The 19,794-nt window shown below is 65.8% G+C and overlaps 1 protein-coding gene across 10 annotated transcripts in view; it reads left to right on the forward strand.

Annotated features, from left to right (window-relative positions):
- The window catches only part of ADGRB2 (adhesion G protein-coupled receptor B2), a 29,597-nt gene that overhangs the window by 2,518 nt on the left and 7,285 nt on the right, over positions 1–19,794 (forward strand). For 5 of the 10 annotated variants that reach the window (XM_042793659.1, XM_042793660.1, XM_042793661.1 and 2 more), the window contains exons 1-17: positions 2,419–2,493; positions 4,642–5,440; positions 9,351–9,434; positions 10,458–10,622; positions 11,857–12,021; positions 13,524–13,688; positions 14,498–14,662; positions 14,750–14,851; positions 14,989–15,095; positions 15,531–15,725; positions 15,823–15,891; positions 16,016–16,124; positions 16,201–16,347; positions 17,619–17,694; positions 17,809–17,911; positions 18,175–18,218; positions 19,253–19,379. In XM_042793659.1, coding sequence (XP_042649593.1) covers positions 2,458–2,493; positions 4,642–5,440; positions 9,351–9,434; positions 10,458–10,622; positions 11,857–12,021; positions 13,524–13,688; positions 14,498–14,662; positions 14,750–14,851; positions 14,989–15,095; positions 15,531–15,725; positions 15,823–15,891; positions 16,016–16,124; positions 16,201–16,347; positions 17,619–17,694; positions 17,809–17,911; positions 18,175–18,218; positions 19,253–19,379 — 2,658 coding nt within the window. In that variant the 5' untranslated portion in view covers positions 2,419–2,457. Of the gene's footprint in view, positions 1–2,418; positions 2,494–4,641; positions 5,441–9,350; positions 9,435–10,457; positions 10,623–11,856; positions 12,022–13,523; positions 13,689–14,497; positions 14,663–14,749; positions 14,852–14,988; positions 15,096–15,530; positions 15,726–15,822; positions 15,892–16,015; positions 16,125–16,200; positions 16,348–17,618; positions 17,695–17,808; positions 17,912–18,174; positions 18,219–19,252; positions 19,380–19,794 lie in introns of those variants that run through there. The other 5 variants (XM_042793662.1, XM_042793665.1, XM_042793667.1 and 2 more) reach the window with 5 other exon arrangements.

Genomic DNA, 19,794 nt, shown 5'->3' on the forward strand with positions numbered 1-19,794 from the left:
CCTGCAAACTCATTTCCTACCACAGAGCCGTCCTCTAATGGGGACAGGGCTGGCTCTGGGCCACCCGGCTCAGTTGCCAAACATCAGAGGCTCCGTAGCTCCTCGGTGCTTGCGAGGGCCATCGCGTCCCCCCCACTCTCATCCCGTCTGTTCGTTTCTTGATGTCCTCCAGGAGCGGGATGGAGCCAGGCCCTTTCTCCTCCTCGGGGCACCTCGGAGGCTCCCGGCGGATCTGGGTCTGGCTGAGATGGCAGGTTGCAAAACAACAACAAAAAAAAATCCCTCTCCGGCATGAGCACACATCCAGGCTGCCACCCTCCTGCTGCCAGCCCTGCGACTCGGCTCCCCCCTTTTGGAGCCCTCCCGGGGCTCTCGGCCCCCTGTCCCTTTGCAGGATATGGAGCTGATGGAGAAGAGGGAGCCACATCCCGCTGTCAAGGAAACTACTCGGAAGAGGCTGTGGGAGAGCGGAGGGAGCAGCTGCGGCTGCTGCAGCCCCTGTGGGTGCCCTGCTGCGGGGGGGGGGGGCTCGCCTCCAGGGACCCCCCGCAGACATGGAGGGGGAGGCAGCACACGCTGTTCCCTGGCAGAGCGTAATCCCTAATCCCAGTGGAGATTTCACTGTGCTGTCTCTCGGCCCTGCTTTTGGAGTGGAGTTTTACCAACAGCAGTTAAGTAAAATAAATAAAAAGGCCTGTGCTTGCCAGTGCTAGCGAGGCTGAGCCAGTGATTGGCAAAGCGGCACCATTAATTACAGCTCGGCGCTGCTGCCAGCCTGCCTGCTTCGGGAAAGGTGGTGGCAGCGCGCCGGGGAAGCCAGAGGGAGAGGGGGAGTGCGAGGGGAAGGGGGGGGACGTGGGAGCACGGAGGGGGGGAATCGTGGTCCCAGGCACCGGGAAGGATTGTGCCGCGGCGGGTGGAAGCGGCACGGATACCCCTCTCCCCGCCGAGTGCCCATGCCTGCGTGCACGGGAGCCCACACGTGTGCATGCAGAAGAGTGGCAGGAAGCTGTGTTTTCAGGGGGTTGAGGGCTGAAGGCTGGGATCTCCGTGGAATTAACGTTCACCCAGTGACGCTCACAGCGTTAATTAGTTGGCAGAGAGGCTGCGCCGGTGCTGCTGAGGGCAGGGGCTTGGTGCTGGGGGTCCCTCGCGCCGGGAGGATGGGCGCGGAGCGGCGAGGGCTGAGCGCGGAGGCGGCTTTGAAGTTCCCGGATGCCTTTGAACCTCTCGTGAAGATCCTGGAAACTGGAGGGTCGTGGACTCTCCCGGCGGGAAGAGCTCGTCGCGGGTGCTTTGTTCGTCAGCCTCACCTCTGGGCAGGCAGGGATGTGCTCCCATGGGATGGAGCCTGTTTTGTGGCTGCATGGCCGTGCCGTGCCGTGCCGTGCCGTGCCGTGCCGCCGGGCAGCCTGCTCGCTCCTCCCCAGATCCTGTTGCCTTTCAGCAGGGAGCGAGGCCATTCCCACTGTGGTTCAACACCCAGGACTTCCCGGCCCTTCCTTACCCTTGTGCCCTTGTCCCGAGCCATCCTCGTGTTGGGAATTCTCCTGGATCGTGTATTTTCTACAGCCTATTAAAAGAACACTGTCAGGTTAAAAACCGTGTCTCTCAAAACCCAAATCTCCTTTACTTTGCTATTAATCGTTTCTCAGATTTTTAATGCCAGCTGGGTTTAGTGCCGCCTGTTTATCACTTTTGGGGCTGGTTGGTTGTTTCTGGCTTTGCCTGGCTGGAGAGAGGTGGCTGTGGCCGAGCAGAAATACGATGGTCAGGAGCCAGCCCCCGCCGTGCCGGGAGGATGGAGCTGGACCGGATCCATGCCGAAATCCCCATTCAGGCAAAGCATCTTCAGGGAAACAACCTGTTTGTGCAGCATGAGCAGGGCTGGTGCGGAGCGGTGCCTCCTCCTGCCATGCCGCGGCTGCTGGCGAGGGAGAAGCGAGCCCTGGTCGGATCCTGCCGGTTACCGGAGCCAGGAGGGATGCGTTGGAAAGGGACCGGGCGCTCCAGGTGCTGAGGACGGGGAGCCTGGGGATGTCGTTTCCACGCGGTTGCTTTCCCGGCTCTGCGATGGCTCTTTAAAAGCTTCAATTAAAAACCCACCCCCTTTCCCGTGCCCGGGCGGGGAACAAAGGCGAATGGAAGGGGCTGGAGCGGGTGCCTGCGGCGGGTGAGGGTGCCAGCCTGTGCCAGCCGTGCTCTGGGAGCCATCGACATCCCCGGGGAGCAGCACCCGCTCCCGCAGCAGCCCAGCAAAGCAGTTGGGTGCGACGGGTTCCCCGGGGGCAGCCAGTGTCCCCCCCCATCAGCTGGCGGTGCCAAGATGCAGATGCCGGTGCCAGGCGTTTTTTTCTGCGGGGACCGCGGCCGTTTCGGAGGGGCGATGGGCAGCGGGGCCGTGCCCTGGCACCCCGGCGAGGCCGGGCTCACCCTTGCCGGCGCACCCGGAGGGCGATGCTGCAGGGTGTGAGGTCCCCACCGCGGTGCCAGGTAGGAGGGTGACGGTGGCCCTTCCTCGAGCCGCCCTGCAGCTCCCAGCCGGGTGACTCGGTGCCCCAGATGTTAAATATCTTCTCGGGCCCAGCTTGCAGCTCATGAAATATTTTCACTGCAGCAGCAACAGCAAGCGCTGCAGGGAGCAGGGCTGATGCTGAACGAGCTGTATCAGATTTGAGCTGCTCTTAACGAGCCCTGGCCTTCAGTAGCAGCTACGGCACGGTGCCGGGCTCTCAGGCAGCTGCAGCCCTGGAAGGTTTTGGGGGTGAGGGGAAGGCACCCCGTGGTCCAGAGCACCCGAGTCTTGCACGGAGATGTGTTTGAAACACGGGGAGCCTGGAGAGGTGCAGCAGTGGGCTGCTAGGCTGTGCCCGTCCCTGCCGAGTTTTCCAGCAGGCGGTTTGCCCCGGCGGCAGCTGAGCAGGCAGGCTGGGCACCGGCAGGAACTGGGTGGGATGGACGGACGGACGGATGGCCAGGACGGAGCATCCCTCCTCGCTGCTCCTGGGCAAGGGAAGCAAGCACCATCTTGTGTCCCTGCCAGGCTGCGGGAGCCCCAGGAGCTTGCTGCAGAGAGGCAGCATGTCCCTGCCTGACCTCCTCCTCCTCCTCCTCCCATCCCCGGCTCTCCCGGAGCCGCGGAGGGCTCTGCCTCTCCAGGGGACCCCAGGTCCTTGCTGGGTGCTCGAGGAGCATCAGTGGGGGATGCCTGTGGGGCTCCCCGCTCTGGCTGCCCCTTGGCTCCCCGCTGCCGCAGGTTGTGGGGAGGGGTCTCCTGTTAAATTCCCTGGGGTCTCCTGGGAATGGAAGCGGCTGCAGGGAAGTGGGGTTTTCTTTTGCCCCAGAGCTCCCTGCTTAAATCAGGGGCGTCCTGCCTGAAGCTGGCCCCAGGCCTGGCTGGTCCCACTGGCTCCATCCCAGCCCCTTTCTCCCCATGCCTGTGTGCCGTGGGTGGGGGCCGGCTGCCGGCACCGAGCCCCCACGCTGCCGGGGCGGCGGGAGCCGGCGCCAGCCTGTTGCATGAGAGCTGGGTTATTTTTAGCTCTCTAATGTGCCCGTCGTGGCTTCGGCGCAGGCTCGGCCGAGGCTCAGGCTCCCTCCCCGATGAGCAGGGTACCCTCCCCCGGTACCGGGGTCTCGGCCAGGAGTGATGTGGAAGCAGGAGATGTTGTTTGGGGGTGGAGAAGAGCATCCTGGTGTCATGCCGAGCGCTCGGCATCCCCCACGCGTGGTTGGGACGGAAGGGAGCGGGGCCCTGGGTGATTTTGGAAATCGACCTCTGGAATGGCATCTGTCCCTTGCAGCCACCTCCTGAATGTCCCCCATCGTCCCCGGGGCTGCTCCCTAAACCGCTGCTGCCTCGCGCCCTGGCAGAGCGGGGCCAACACGTGCGCAGTGGCCTCGGCTTCTGTAGAGCCACGCTCCGGTCCCGCTTAATAAGGCCACTGCGTGCATTATTTTATTAATGAGTTATTAAAAAGCTATCCACGGCGCTACTGCTGCGTACCCGGCATGGTGTCCAAGAAATATGTACTTTAACGATTGCTCGCCCTGTGCCGGGCTCTCATGGCAGGTGGGGGGGGACACCGTGCTGTTGGGGTGCCCGGGCACCCCCAGCACATCACCCCGAACTCCTCCACTGAGCCTGTCCCCACGGTGCTCCGGGGCACCAGTAATAACTACGAGGCTTTTTATAGCCCCATCTGGGCAGAAGCTGTTTGGTGGCTCTTTGCCCAGGCTGTGCTTGGCCGGCTCTGGCGGGTGAGCTGAGGGCAGGGGAGGGGGGTGGGTCGCTGCGGTGGGGGTCCACAGGCTGCGGGGTGGGAACCAGGTGTCTGCTCTGGTGATTTTATGGTAAAGTCCCTGGTCCGTACTGCAGGCTGCCCAGCCCGGGGGCTGCCTTGGCACATCCTGGGGGGGCGAGCTGGGGGTCTCCGATGGCTGTCCCCTGCCTGCAAGGTGGCAGCTGGGGACATGGGCCACCTGGGATGCCGTTCCCACACCGGCTGGGGCTCGGTGCTGGGTGCTGACCCCCCTCCCCAACACCAGCTCCACACTCCCGGGGCACAGCGGGGAGCCCGCAGCGGCGTGTCTCCTGGTAAGCATCTGTCTGTCTGTCTATCTGTCTGTCTCTTCCCCCAGGGCAAATGCCATAGGATGACCGCTGCTGGTCCCCTCTTACTGGCTGTGATATCGTCTCTCCTGTGGCTCACGCGGGGCTTCGACCCGGCTCCCAGCGCCTGCTCCGCTCTGGCCTCCGGCGTCCTCTACGGCTCCTTCTCCCTCAAGGACCTCTTCCCCACCATCTCCTCCGGCTGCTCCTGGACCTTGGAGAACCCCGACCCCACCAAATACTCGCTCTACCTCCGCTTCAACCGGGAGGAGCAGGTCTGCACCCACTTCTCGCCCATGGTGCTGCCGCTCGACCACTACCTGGCCAACTACACCTGCGACCCCCGCGGTGAGGCCGCCAGCCCCCCGCCCTCCCGCCAGCGGCCCGAGGAGGAAGAGGAGGAGGAGGAAGCCGAGCTGGAGCTCTGCGAGGGCGCGGGACCCTTCACCTTCCTCCATTTCGACAAGAACTTTGTGCAGCTCTGCCTGGCGGCCGAGCCCGAGGCGGCCCCCCGCCTCCTGGCCCCCCAAGCCCTGGAGTTTCGTTTCGTGGAGGTGTTGCTCATCAACAACAACAACTCCAGCCAGTTCACCTGTAGCGTGCTCTGCCGCTGGCTCGAGGAGTGTCTGCAGGCGCCCGGCGCCCGCCGCTGCGGCTTCACCCACGCCGGCTGCAGTTGCCAAGCGGAGAACCCACCGGCACCCCGGCGCAACGGCACCCGGCACGCCGCCCGTACGCCCTCCCCGCCGCCCACCGCCGGCGACTGCTGCCCCACCGACCTGCATTCCGCGAATGCCGACGATTTCGAGCTGCCCGAGGTCCCGCACGGTGAGTGGGGGTGCGGGGGGGAGCCCCCCGGGGGTGGAACCCCCTGCTCTGTGCGTGCTTCCAAGGGGTGCTGTGCGCGGAGCAGAGGAGTGGTGAAAAGGATGAATCCTGCCCGTGCGCGCTCCCTGGGGCAGGAGGATGTAAATCAGGTGCTGTACAAGGAGCAGGGAAACTGCGAAAAGGATGAATCCTGCCTCTGCACGCTCTCTGGGGCAGGAGGGTGCAAATGGAGTGCTATGCATGGAGCAGGGAAGCCATGCAAAGGGCAAACCCTGCCCATGCATGCCCCCTGGGTCAGGAGAGTGCAAATCGGGCACTGTACCCAGAGCAGGGAAGCTGTGAGAAAGATGAATCCTGTCCATGCACGCTCCCTGGGGCAGGAGGGTGCAAACCAGGCGCTGTGCACGGAGCAGGGAAGCCATGCAAAGGGCAAACCTTGCCCATGCACGTTCCCAGCTCCAGGTGTACCTCGCCCGAGCGATGGGCAGGCTCAGCAGAGCTGCAGCTTGCTCTGCCCTCGCCGCGGTCCGGCCGGCCCCGGTTGCTCCGGCACAGCCTGCGTGGCCGCGGGGCTCCGCTCGCTGCCTCGCCGGCCCAGGGCTGCTGCTCGCCTGACTGCGAGCCCGGAGCAGGAGCCCTATCACTCCGCATTGGTGAAGACCTGGAAAACAATTTACAGGTAAAACGACCCTTTCCAGTGGCAAATTACCCTTGACTGCTGCAGCCAGGGCGCTTGTTATTCCAGGCAGGATGTCACGGCATGGCAGCACGGCACGGCCGGGCTATTAACCAGGCGGAATGAAGCCATTTGCTCGTTACAGAATTGCAGGAACCTCAAGTGAAGATGAAGCAGCCTTGCTCACCCGTGCCCTGGGCACCAGGGTCGGGCTGCTCAGGGTGGGGAGCCGCCTCCCTTTGTTCGTGAGCATCTCTGCGGAGCCGGGTGAAGTGATGTAGGGATTTGGGGGCACATCTGGCCAGATGTTCCCCCCCGTGCCAGCGCTGGGTGATGCACGGGGAGGAGCGATCCCCAACTTGGCTGTGTAGAGTCTTTATCCAGCAGATTAGGTGGCGGTGATGAGCTGTGGGTATATATATAATTTCATTGGGCTTTACCATTTATTTCAGGAGCTAAATGTCATTACGGGCAGATCCCCCGACTAAATCCCTGGTCCGTTACAGCTGCAGGGTTATAAATCGCTTCATCCCAAGGGGAGCTGCTTGAGCTGATTTTTTTTTTTTTTTTTTTTTTTCCTTCCTTTTTTTTTTCCCCTTTAAATGCAACTCCGCATGGACAATTAAGAGCTCAGTGCCAGGTTCAGGCGCCATCCCCAAGGTCGGCCTGGCTGACCCGCCGATGCTGCAGGGGCTGATGCCCGCCGTGCCCCGGGAGCAGGGCTGCAGGATTCTGAGAAGCAAGGGGACCCTGCACCTCCCCACGGCTGGTTCGGTGGGAGTTAGTATTTCCGAGTACGGCTTAAAGAGAGGATGCTGAGCTGGCTGCTGGAGAGGGAGGGGGGGGTCGGGCAGACCTGGCATGCTCAGGCACCAAGCCGCTTGCCGCCTCCCCGCAAACCGGCACGCTGACCGGCTGCTGCGGCGAGAGCGTGAACTCCCCGCTCCTTCCCCAAATTACTTTTGACATTCAATCAAAACCTTGGAGGCGCCTGGAGGTACAACGTTATTGCGGGGCCGGACCCGGCAATCGCCTGCATCGCCGGGCCGCGGGGCTGGAGCACAGAGCGCCCTTCATGACAGCGGGGGGGGGGGGGGGGGGGGGGGGGTCCCGGGCTCCCACCTGGCCTCCCCCCGGCACCCCGCGGGGTGGAGAATGGCTGCCTTTCAGGGTGGCGGTGGCAAGCGGGGCCGGGGGGCTGAATGGCGCCTGTGAGCCGAGCCTTGGCGGGCGCCCAGCGCTGATCTCACCGGTTCTCCTCCGCCGAGCGCCGCAGCCGCGCAGCGACGCGGGGGGCTGGCGCCCGCCCAGCCGCTCCCCGGGCCTCCCCGCTCCCTCCCCGGGGACCCCCCAGCCCCTCCGTGCCACGGCTCTGCCACGGGGCCGAGGAAGGGGGGGGGGGGGGGGGGGGGGGATGTGGTTGGGGCTGGGGAGATGCAGCGCTGGGTCCCCGTTGGGTGGGTGGAAAGCGTTGGATGGGTGGGGGGATGGGGTTGAAACTTTGTGGGGTGACATTGGGTGTGTTGCCACCATGCAAGGGGCTGGGGGGGGGGGTGTCTTTTGGAGGGGGTACACCCCCTGGCCAGAGCCCGCAGCACTGAGGCTGAGCAGTTCCAGCTCTGGGGCTCGTTTCCCCTTGCCCCAAACCCATCACCCTTCAACAGCCAGCCCCTGGGGGGGGGGTGATGCCAGGACGGGGACAGGGCTGCCGACTTGTGGGAACACCACTGGCCTTGGGGGACACCCTGGGCTCCCCAGAAAAAAAAAAAAACCCTGCCCTTGCAGCCCAGCACCTGTACCACGGTGTAGGGGTGCTGGGGGACCCCCGGGGCAGGATCAGGTGCCGGGGCTGGCCGCGGCCGCCCTGCGGTGACGGCCGGGGATTTAATGCTCCCCGAAGGAAATTGAATTTGGTGTCTCTGTCGAACACAGCCGGGGAGAGTGCCCTCGTATATCCTCGGGATTTATGGTTTTCCCCGGGCGCTTGCCGTCACGTGCGTAATTCTGCCGTGCTGCTCACGGCTGGGGGGGAGGCGGTCCCACGGGGACCTCGGCCCCGCGGCCACATGGACCCCCCCCCCAGGGCACCCCCTTGGATTCCCTGGGTCCCTCTGTACCCCTGGCCCATGGAGCAGGAGGTGTGGGGAGAGGAGCCGAGGGTGGCCGGCAATGACGGTGAGGAGCCGGCGTTGGGGACGGGCCCAGGCAGGGGTTACGCTGGGTTGAAGGCAAAAGTCAGTAAATTTGGGTCTGGTTTATGGTGCTAATAAGTGCCAGTGCCGGCAGCACTCCCTGCCCGGGGCTCGTCTATCACCACCGTGTGTCACACGGGAAGCCACAGTGTGCCCGAAGCGCGACGGGGGTTCCCCCACCAACGCCGGGTGTCCCCATGTCACCTCCTCTCCATCCCTTGGGGACATCACCGCGCTCAGCCGGCAGTGCCGGGGCAGCTCAGCGAGGTGGTTGTACCATCCCTGGCTGCTTTCCTGGCTGGCACAGCAGTGGGGTGCCCGTGGTAGTTTTTTTTTTTTTTGTGTGTGTGTGGGGGTCATGTGCTTGGGGTGACATCAGTGGTGCCAGGGGGGGTCCCCCCGGTTTCCCACGGCACACGGCATCCGCCGGCAGCAGCAGCCCTGGTGCTGCCATGCCGTGCCCGGGGCAAGCACAGGGGAACTTGTCAGCATCCTGCACCCAGATATGGGGACAAGGGACCCTGCTGCAGGACAGGGGCTTGGCCCGGGGGGTGTGGGGGAGGCCGGGGAAGGCACCCCCTTCCTGCACCCGCAGCCTCACCTCCCGCCGAGCCCTCCACATACCAGTTAATTTCACGCCAAGTGCTCTTGATAGATCTCTTGTTATTTTTGGTGAGCCGAGCCATAAATTTGTGCCACCTCACTGCAGCAAGCTGCTAAGTGGGGACGAGAGAGCACCTCTGCCCAGCACGGCAGTGGCACGGGCACCCTTGCCCCACCGGGGACGCAGCACCCCGGGCTGTGCTCCAGCTGCAGCTCCTGTGACAGTGGGGTGATATTTGGGGGAGCCAGGGCACAGTTTGGGGGGGTCTGTGAGTGTGCTCAGCCATGCTCAACCATCTCTTGCCCTCGGGTGTGCCACGTGGTGCTCAGTGTGAGGTCAGGCATCCCTATATCCCCCCTACAATGTCCCTTGGCCCACGGTGGCCTGTCCCCATCCCTGTCCCCTGCCTGCTCTCACCAGAGCCCTTCTTTTTTCCAGGCAATGCAGTCGAGGAGAACCAGAAGGTGAAAACCCAGTGGCCACGGTCGGCAGATGAGCCAGGCATCTACATGGCTCAGACAGGTACTGGTGCTGCCCCAGCACAGGGACAGGCACAGGACACTGGTGCCACTGGGCTTGGGTGCCTGGCCGTGGCAGGGGGGACGGAAATGGAGTGACTCCCTTTTTTTCCTGCCCGCTGACCGACTTAATTTGCTCCATTTTCCTTTACACCTTCCTCTGAGGGTTGTAAAGCAAAAAAAAAAAAAAAAAAAATCCATTAATTGTTTTGTTCAAATGTATTTATTTGGTAAATCCATCTGGGTAATTTGAGCGCACCAGTCCCCCGTCGCCAGCCCCCCCTGATTTATGGTCGGAGGGCTCAGAGGCGAGCGGGAGATGGATGAGCCCCAGCGCTGGGAGAGGAGCTCCGCTCCGTGTGCCTGCCATGCAGATCTCCTCCCGGCTACACTCGGGTGCTCACGGGGGTCCTGATCCCCTGGGAGCTGCTGAGCAGAGCGGGGGGTGACCCCAGTGGTGACCCAGTCTGGCCCTGGGGTCCCCATGTGACGCGGAGCAGCCGCGGGGTGTTGTCACCTCTGGGGGAGCCCTGCTCCGGAGCCCGCGTCCTGCCTGTCTCCAGGACAAATCATCCCCCCTTCGGAGCCTTCCTCCGCATATTCCTTTTTAATTTAAACTGATGGGCTTTTCTTCTGGCCTGTCCAATAGCTTCAGAGACATCATCAAGCTTAATAAGAGCCGGGTTGTTGTAAATGTCAATGCTGTGCTTAGGTGGGGAGGGGAGGGCGCACCGAGCCGCCCGCACCGCCCAGGCTGGCTGCGTTCCCCCATGCCGGGCCCGATCCTGTGCCCCAACCTCTTCTTCACTCCACGTGCTGAGTCCGGAGGGCGGCGGGGGCTCCTTCACCACACTTAAGTCCTCGGTGTCACCCCTGTCACCCTTGTGCTCATCCCTGTGCTCGTGGGTGCTGCCCGGCCGCTTTCCCGTCCTTGGGTGGGGGGTTCTGCTCGCAGGACCTTCCCTGGCCCCCCCCCCCGGCCCCTCCTCGGGCAGTGGCCAATTTTCAGGCTCCGTTTCTCCCGCAGGGGACCCGGCAGCAGAGGAATGGTCCCAGTGGAGCGTCTGCTCCCTGACGTGTGGGCAGGGCTCCCAGGTGCGGACGCGCTCCTGCGTCTCCTCGCCCTACGGCACGCTCTGCAGCGGGCTGCTCCGGGAGACACGGACCTGCAATAATACAGCCACCTGCCCAGGTACGGGGAGGGGGACGGGGACATCGGGGGGGGGTGGGGTGGGGGTGGGCTTCGGTGCCAACTCGGGGGTGCCCACTGAAGGGCTGAGCGGGCGGGTGGCTGGGGAGAGCGGGGGCGTGTGTTGGTGGGGGTGGATGAGGAGGGTGGCTCGGTGTGGCGGGGCTGTCGTGGATGCAGGCGTTGCCCGTCCCGCGCTGAGCCCTGTTGACATCCCCCGCCATCGTCTCGCCTCCCCGGCTGTACCAGCTCTTGGGAAACCACGTGGGGAGCAGCAAGCTGGGGGGAAGTGTCTGGAGTGGGTACCCCACTGCCCCGTGCTCCCTCGCCGGTGCCGCTGCCGGGGGTTTTGCCTTGGGAGCAGCTCAGCTGGTGGCCCCTCTTCATCCTCCCTCCTGGCAAACTCGGGGTGTCCCCGGGGCGTCTCTGAGGCTTCATGCTGGGGGAAAAACAGGGGCTGGACCTGCGCCGGGGGACGTGGGGCATGGTGGGGTGTCCCCGCTCACGCGGGGCAAGAGGGTGCAAAGCTTGGTGCTTTGAGGCAGGTCGTGGGCAGGAGTGGGCAGGCAGGATGCTGAGGGTTTCACAGAGCCATGTTCTGGCTCCTTTGTCCATGGTGGTGTCCTTGCATCTCGTGTGGGACCCTGGAGATCGGAGGGGTTTCGGGGTGCTGCAGTGGCAGCCAGGCTGCCCTGTCCAAGCCCCCAAAACACGCAGGTCCCCGCTTCCCTCCGGACTGGGGAGTACAGCCCTGTCCCAGCTCCATCGCAGCTCGCAGGGGAGCATCCTTTAGGATGTGCACCTAAAGGCCCTGCTCCCTTCCCGGGTGAGCTGAACTCCCGTGGGTGTGACGTGTCCGAGGGGCGGTTGTACCCGGTGTGTCGACGTGGGTTGGGGTGAGCTGAGCTGTGCGTGGGTGTGGGTGTGGGGGGGAACATGCGCCGCCAGTGCCGGGACCCCAAAGGGGAGGCTGGAGCCAGGCAGGGAGCGGCAGCGGCACCGCTGCCTCCTCGGGACCCTCAGGATTTGGGTTCGGGAGCGATGGTGGGGCAGGCAGCGCCGGCGGGACGCGGAGGGGAGCTGGGGACCATGCCCGGCTCTGCTGCAAGAGCCCTGGCCCAGGGCACAAGGGGGGGTCTGCAAAATGGCCGGGACCCCCCTCAGTGCCAGGAGGAGGAGGAGGCTGGAACCCCGCGGGGCCGGGAGCGTGCGGCGACGGCGCTGTGCTGTGTTGCAGTTCACGGCGCGTGGGAGGAGTGGTCCCCGTGGAGCCTGTGCTCGGTGACCTGCGGGCGAGGGGCCAGGACCAGGACGCGGCGGTGCGTGGCCCCGCGGCGCGGAGGGAAAGCCTGCGAGGGCCCCGAGCTGCAGGCCAAGCCCTGCAATATCGCGACCTGCCCGGGTCAGTACCTCCCTCTCCCCCTGCTCTTCCTTCCCCCCTGGGAATGCCAGGCTCCCGGCACGGGGCTGCGGCGCTGCGAGGGACCGGTGGCACTGCCATGGGGACCCTGGGACAGCCCGTGGGCACACGGGTGCTGTGGCATGGGGTGCACCCCGTGTCCCTGCTGGAAACCCAGATGGAGAGCTGGCTCCATCAGCCATGCCAGGGGGGCTTGAGCCCCTGACATGGGCAGGGGGGGACCAGCCTGGGGACCACGGAGGTACCGGCTCCTTCCCTCCCCATCTGCTGCAGCTGAGTGTCCCCCACAGCACAGCGCTGGCACCGATGTGGCACGAGGGACGTCGTGGGGCACCGGGGAGGTGGCCGGAGGTGGTGAAGGGGGTTGGCTGCAGGGTCTGTGCACGCGTGGCAGCGCCATCTCTGTCCCTTCCTCCTGCGTGCCAGGCGTGGCTGTGGTGGTGGCTGTGGATTTTCTGCGGTGATGGCCAGGGATGCCACGTCGGGGCCAGCATCCCTGTGGGGAACCCACGTGCAGCGTGGGGAGACCGGCAGCAGGCTGGGAGCGAGAGGGAGCGCGGGAGCTGAGGGGTGCGCAGGGTCCACCCCTTCCCATGGCAGCTCAGGCAGGGACGTGCCACCCTCGGCACACGGAGATGCTGCTGGAGTGATGAAAGCCCCCAGCAGCTCCTTCCCCACCTGCCCTGGCCCATACAGCATTGCCAGGGCTGCTGGGTTTGGTGAGGAGCGATGCCGGGGCTACTGGGTTTGGTGAGGAGCGATGCTGGGGCTACTGGGTTTGGTGAGGAGCGATGCCAGGGCTACTGGGTTTGGTGAGGAGCGATGCCGGGGCTACTGGGTTTGGTGAGGAGCGATGCCGGGGCTACTGGGTTTGGTGAGGAGCGATGCCGGGGCTACTGGGTTTGGTGAGGAGCGATGCCGGGGCTACTGGGTTTGGTGAGGAGCGATGCCGGGGCTACTGGGTTTGGTGAGGAGCGATGCCGGGGCTACTGGGTTTGGTGAGGAGCGATGCCAGGGCTACTGGGTTTGGTGAGGAGCGATGCCGGGGCTACTGGGTTTGGTGAGGAGCGGTACCGGGGCTGTTTGGTTAGGTGAGGAGCGATATTGGGACTCACAGGTGTGGCATGGGGCGATGCCAGAGCTCACAGGTTTGACAAGGAGCGGTACCGGGGCTCACAGCTTTGGCGCGGAGCAATGCCGGGATCCGGCGAGTGCGGTCGCGCGGCAGGACGGGGCGTTGCGGCGCAGCGGGGCTGTAGCAACAGCCGCTCGGGGGGTGGGGGGCCAGTCCTGGTGACAGTCCCCCCCCACCCGGCGCAGGATTCGGCGCTGGCTGTTGAGGCCGGCACGGAAGGAGCCGGCACACGCGTAGGATGGACCTCGTCCCACGGAGAGCCCGGCGTGGGTCGCGGGGAGCCGGGGCCGCGGCGGCCGAGGGGCCGCCGTCCAGGGGGGGCTGACGCCGCTCTCGCTTGTCCCCGCAGTGGAAGGGCAGTGGCTGGAGTGGGGCGCCTGGAGCCGCTGCTCCGTCACCTGCGCCAACGGCACGCAGCAGCGGACGCGCAAGTGCAGCGTCTCGGCCCACGGCTGGGCCGAGTGCCGGGGGGCCCACGCCGACGCCCGGGATTGCTCCAACCCCAACTGTCCCAGTAAGGCCCCACCGCGCGCTGGGAGAGGAGGAGGTGGGGAAGAGGGGGAAAGCGGGGAGGGGAGCCCGCGCGTGCCGCCGGCACGGCGTGTCGGTGCCCGGCAGCGCTCAGCCCGGCCGTGGGTTTGCTGCAAAGCCACTTGCGGTGTCACCACCGGTGACGCAAGGCTGCCGGCGTCCCCCCCCCCCCTCCTTCCGCTGCGGGCGTGGGGGGGAGCAGGAGCTGAAGGGTGATGCTGGGGATCAGCGGCCGCCCCCCTCGTGCCGGTTGCTCCCTCCAGGCACATCCCGGCCGGAGGAGCCAGGGATTCGTCCTGCGCCCTCACTCCTGTGTCACCCTGGGGGGACCCGTCGGTGCCCGGTGGCTGCAGGTCCCGCCGTGCTTCGGTTGTGCAAGCACGTGCGAGCTCTTGTGCGTGCTCGTGGGGCTGGGGAGGCGGGGGGACACACACCAGGCGGGGGGTGGGGGGGGTAGTCAGGCCAAAGGGTGGACCCCGTCCTCGTCCCAATCCTTCGACCCCAGCCTCGTCTTGTCCTTCAACGCTCCGGCATCTGTAGCGGGCGCGGAGGGAGGCGGTTGCTGCGCCGTGCGGGGGGAGCAGCCAGGCAGCTGCACGGGGTGGCTGGTCTTGTCTAAAAGAGTTTTAAATCCTCGATGGACGGATTTCATACCCCGCGGGGCTCTCGATTCATGGCGTGGAGGAGGGGGGCAGCCGTCGATGGCGCCCACCGGCCCTGCGCTGTCCCCGTCCCCTCGGGTGCCACTTAAGGTGCTGAGCCAGGTGTCCCACAGTGTCCCCCTCCCCGCAGCCGACAGCAAGTGGGGTCCCTGGAACCACTGGAGCCTCTGCTCCAAGACCTGCGACACGGGCTGGCAGCGCCGCTTCCGCATGTGTGAGGGCACCGGCATGCAGGGCTACCCCTGCGAGGGCACCGGCGAGGAGGTGAAAACCTGCAACGAGAAGAAGTGCCCAGGTACAGGCCACCCCCCGCCAGTGCCCATCACCCCGCGTCCAGGCTGCACCTGACCCCCCCCCCCCCAACTTTCCCCCCCCTCCTCAGCTTACCACGAGATGTGCAAGGATGAGTACGTCATGCTGATGACCTGGAAGAAAACGGCTGCGGGGGAGATCACCTACAACAAATGTCCCCCCAATGCCACAGGTGAGGGGCGCGGGGCACCCCCTCAACCCCCTGCAACGGGGCAGGGTGACACTGGGGGGTGCCACCGTCCTCGGTGTGCCGGGGGGGGGGGGGGGGGCGGTTCCTGCGCCGGTGTTGAACCCGATTCTCCTGCTCAGGGTCCGCCAGCCGCCGGTGCCTGCTGAGCCCCCACGGGGTCGCCTACTGGGGTGTCCCCAGCTTCGCCCGCTGCGTCTCCCACGAGTACCGATACTTGCATCTCTCAGTAGGTGCACGCTCTGGCGCGGCCCCCCCCCCCCCCCCCCCCTTACCCCCTCACCCTGTCATTTGGGGTCTGCCCCCCTCCCTGGGCAAGGAAACCTTGCAGCCACCTTGCTTCTCTGGCTGGCTACTGCATGGGGAAACTGAGGCAGGGCTCCCTGGGAAGGGCTGGGAAAGGGGACACCGACCCGAGCTGCGCTCCTGTATCCGCAGGGAACGGCTGTCAGGATGGGAAGGACCCCCCCTCCTCCCCCCAACCCCCCCCCTCCCCCCCCCCCCGTGTCCCACTAATTAGTGCAATTAGCTCTGCGGTGTTGCCACTGCCTGGGCTCTGGGCGTGGCGAGGGACCTGGGGACACGGGGCACTGCTGGGGGTGGGGTGCTGGTGGCCGAGTGACACCGGTGTCCCCGTCCCCGTCCCCCCCCCTCCCTGTACAAGCTGCGGGAGCACCTGGCCAAGGGGCAGCGGGTGCTGGCGGGCGAGGGCATGTCCCAGGTGGTGCGGAGTCTGCTGGAGCTTGTGGCCCGCAAGACCTACTACAGCGGGGACCTGCTCTTCTCCGTGGAGATCCTGCGAAACGTCACCGACACCTTCAAGAGGGCCACCTACACCCCGTCCTCCGAGGACGTGCAGGTAGCGGGCGGGGGAACGGCGAGGGACGCCCCTGGGGGAGGTGGTGGCGGCGGTCGGTCCCCGGCCCCCCCAGCCCCGCTGAGCCCCGTCCCCGCAGCGCTTCTTCCAGGTGGTGAGCTACATGGTGGACGCGGAGAACCGGGACAAGTGGGAGGATGCCCAGCAGGTGAGTGGCAACGGGACACGGCGGGGGTGAGGACGGGGCACGGTGGGGTGGCCAGAGCAACCGGGATGTCCCCAACCACGGGGGCCTCGTCCCGGCGGCTGCCGAGCTGGTCCCTCGCCCGCAGGTCTCGCCCGGCTCCGTTCACCTGATGAAGGTGGTGGAGGACTTCATCCACCTGGTTGGGGACGCGCTGAAGGCTTTCCAGAGCTCCCTCATCGTCACCGACAACCTGGGTGAGCGGTGGGGCGGGCGCGGGGCCGCGGGGGGGTGCGGGGAGCCGGGCGGTGACACCCGCTCTGCCCTGGGCAGTGACCAGCATCCAGCGGGAGCCCGTCTCGGCCGTCTCCAGCGACATCAACTTCCCCATGAAAGGGCGGCGGGGCATGAAGGATTGGGCCCGCAGCTCCGAGGACAAGCTCTTCATCCCCAGGGAGGTGCTCAGCCTCGCCTCCGCCGGTGAGGCAGGGCTGGGGCCGCGGGCGCGAGCACGCTCCCCGCACGTGTGTGCGTGCGTGTGTGTGCGTGTGCATGCACGTGTGTGTGGGGGTGCGCGCGCGCGCGTGCGGGAGCTGTGCAGGGGTGTGAGCAGCCACGTGTGAGCACGCACATGTGAGCGCACATCTGGGAGTGAGCATGTGTGTGTACCTGGGAGCGTGCACGTCTGGGAGTGCGCATGTGTGTACACGTGTGGGAACACACATGTGAGCGCACATCTGGGAGTGTTCATTTGTGAGCATGCACGTCTGGGAGTGTGCATGTGTGTATGCATGTGTGTACACGTGTGAGCACACACATGTGAGTTCACATCTGGGAGTGTTCGTTTGTGAGCATGCATGTCTGGGAGTGTGCATGTGTGTATGCATGTTTGTACATGTGTGAGAACACACATGTGAGTGCAGATCTGGGAGTGTTCATGTGTGTACACCTGTGAGCATGCATGTCTGGGAGTGTGCATGTGTGTACACATGTGAGTGCAAATCTGGGAGTGTGCATGTGTGTACACATGTGTGAGCATGCACATGTGAGTGCACATCTGGGAGTGTTCGTTTGTGAGCGTGCACATCTGAGAGCGTGCATGTGTGTATGCATGTGTGTACACGTGTGAGCATACACATGTGAGTGCACATCTGGGAGTGTGCATGTGTGTGTACGTGAGCATGCACATGGGAGTGCACATCTGGGAGTGTACGCGTGTAAGCACGACATCTGGGAATGTGCATGTGTGTATGCATGTGTGTACACATATGTGAGCATACACATGTGAGTGCACATCTGAAAGTGTACATGTGTGAGCCCGCACATCTGGGAGTGTGCACGTGTGTGCACATGGAGCTTGCCCATGTGGCACAGTGCGCCTTCTCACGCCCGTTTGAGCGTGCATATCCGGGAGCGTGCGTGTGTACGAGCGTGAACATGTGTGACCTCACCCGTCTGGGGCTGCACGCGTGTGGGAGTGCACACCCGGCGACGCGTGCGTCTGGGAAGTCGCGTGCGTGAACGCGCACGTGTGTGCGCACACGGGCGCCCTCCCGCCAGCCCGTGTGTCTGCCCGTGGCCGCGTGTACCGTGCCCGTGTCGGGGAGCGGGTGCGTGTTCCCTCACGCGTGTCGGGAAGGGGGTGGAGGGGGGGGGGGGCAGGCTCTCACGCGTGCGTGGGTGCTCGCCGAGCCCACGCGTGTGCCGGGCGCTGGGTCACGGCGCCGCTCTCCCTTCCCCTCTCTCTGCAGAAACGGAGGAGTCGTCCCACTTCGTCATCGGGGCCGTGCTGTACCGCACGCTGGGCCTGATCCTGCCCCCACCCAGGTGAGCGGGGCTGCCAGCTGTGTGTGTGTGTGTGTGTGTGTGTGTGTGTGTGTGTCCCCAAAACCGCCGTGCCGTGTCCCCGTCCCTGTGACAGCCAGTGCCCCCTCCCTGCAGGCCCCCCCTGGCCGTCACCTCCAAGGTGCTGATGGTGACGGTGCGCCCGCCGACCAAGCCCGCGGAGCCCCTCGTGCTGGTGGAGCTCTCCCACATCATCAACGTGAGTGTCCCCATCCTGTCCCCGCGTCCCCGTCCCGTCACCCCTCAGTCCTGCGTGGGTCCCGTCTCCCCCCTTTCACCCCCAAGGCGCTGAGCCAGGGGCCAGCAGCTCCCAGTGGCTCCGTGCCCACGGTGGGGACGTGCCAGCGCTGGGGTCTCCGGGCAGGTCCCCACGAGCCAAACAGCCTCGTGGGGGGGGGGGGGGAGGGGGGGGGAAGAGCGGGGGGGGGGGTGTGAAGCTCTAACCCGTCCGTCTGTCCGCAGGGCACGTCCCACCCGCAGTGCGTCACCTGGGACTACTCAAGGATGTGAGTGGGGGGACAGGGACACCCTGGCCGTGCCCACGCTGGCGAGTGACACTGGGTGATGGGGGGGGGTGTGGGGGGGGCTGGCTTGTCCTAGCACCCCCCCTTGGTCCCCGGGGAGCTGGCGGGAGGGGTGGGGAGCGGGGCCGGTCCCTTCCCGTGGCGGAACGGCTCTGACTGCGGGTGAATTCCGCTGCGGCAGGATCCATCTGCCTCCCTGTGACACCGGGGACAGATGCCACCAGCCTGCCAGATGTGATTTGTTAGCGCGGAGCTCTGGCAGGAGCAAGGGAAAAGTGGGGCGTGGCGAGGGGGGAGCGTGGGGGGGACAGCACTGGGCCCCCCCGCCCCGGTGCTCAGCACCTCAGGATCACTGGTTCCAGTGGTTGTGATGAGCGTGGCAGGTCTCAGCCTGGCCCCGGGGGAGCTGTGTCCCCAAGCTGTCCCACAGACCCAGTTCCCAGTTTCCCCCGCCTTGCTGGGAGCTGGGGCTGCTCTCCCTGCGCATGGCCAGCGTCACCACGGGGCACCCCCCTCCTGTGTCCCCTCGGGGGCCCCATGGCGGGAGGGGAGCATCACCCCCTCTCTGGCTTTGGGGTAACGCGTCTCTGCTGCAGGAGCCATCGCTGGGGCTGGGGAGGGGGGGCTCCTGCCTCAGCCCCCCCCTCCATCCCCACCACCCCTCCTCCCACTCCCTCTGCGCTTTGCCCCTCTCCAAACCCGGGTGGGATGATTAAAAACCAAGTCTCCGTGTTGCACCTCTCCCCGGGGGGAATCAGCACCAGGGCAGGCGGGGGCAACCGGGGCAGGGATGGCTTCATCTCCCCCCCCCCCCACACACCCCCACCCCGGTGATGAGCTTGGGGGATTATTAACCCATCACCTGGCAGCACCACCCCCTCACCCCCCCCCATGGAGGAAGGGGGGGGCGGGCAGCAAAGGGTTAACTCGGGAGAGGCGCGGGGTGGGGGTGGCTGCTGCGCCCGTGTGTTTGATCGGTTCCAATTGCTCTCCCTGGCTCTGGTGCCATTAATCAGGGACGCTGGCTTGGGAAACTGGGACACGGAGAGCTGCCAAACCCTGGAGACCCTCCCCGCGCACACCAAATGCCAGTGCCGCCAGCTCGCCACCTTCGCCGTCCTCGCCCAGCTGCCCAGAGACCTGGTAGGGGACAGGGTGGGGACAGGGACCAGCCTGCTGGGGACACTGGCCATGGATGGGAGCGGGGAGGTGGGCGGGGGGTGTGGGGGGGTGTGTGTGATCCCTGGGCTCTGGGGTCTGGCCAAAGCGGGGGTCCCGCGGGGAGGCTGGGGATGGGCAGGGGGTGCACGGCCAGCGGGCAGCCTGTTAGGGTGGGGTGGGCGCTGCAGGATATGGGGGTGTCTCCCACCAGGCAGGGGAAGGGCTCCTGTGCCCCCCCCCCCCCTCCCCAGCACCCCGAGGGTGGGCTTGTGCGGGCAGGGGGGGTGCTGCCAGGGGTCTGTATGGGGCAGTGCTGTATGCCAGGAGGGGAGGGGGCAGCCCCGGCCCCAGGCGTCACCCCCACCCCATTGCTATTCCACCCGCGTCCCCCGTCGGC

The sequence above is a fragment of the Tyto alba genome, unplaced genomic scaffold, assembly GCF_018691265.1.
Source record: "Tyto alba isolate M040663 unplaced genomic scaffold, T.alba_DEE_v4.0 Super-Scaffold_20, whole genome shotgun sequence".
Classification (NCBI taxonomy): domain Eukaryota; kingdom Metazoa; phylum Chordata; class Aves; order Strigiformes; family Tytonidae; genus Tyto; species Tyto alba.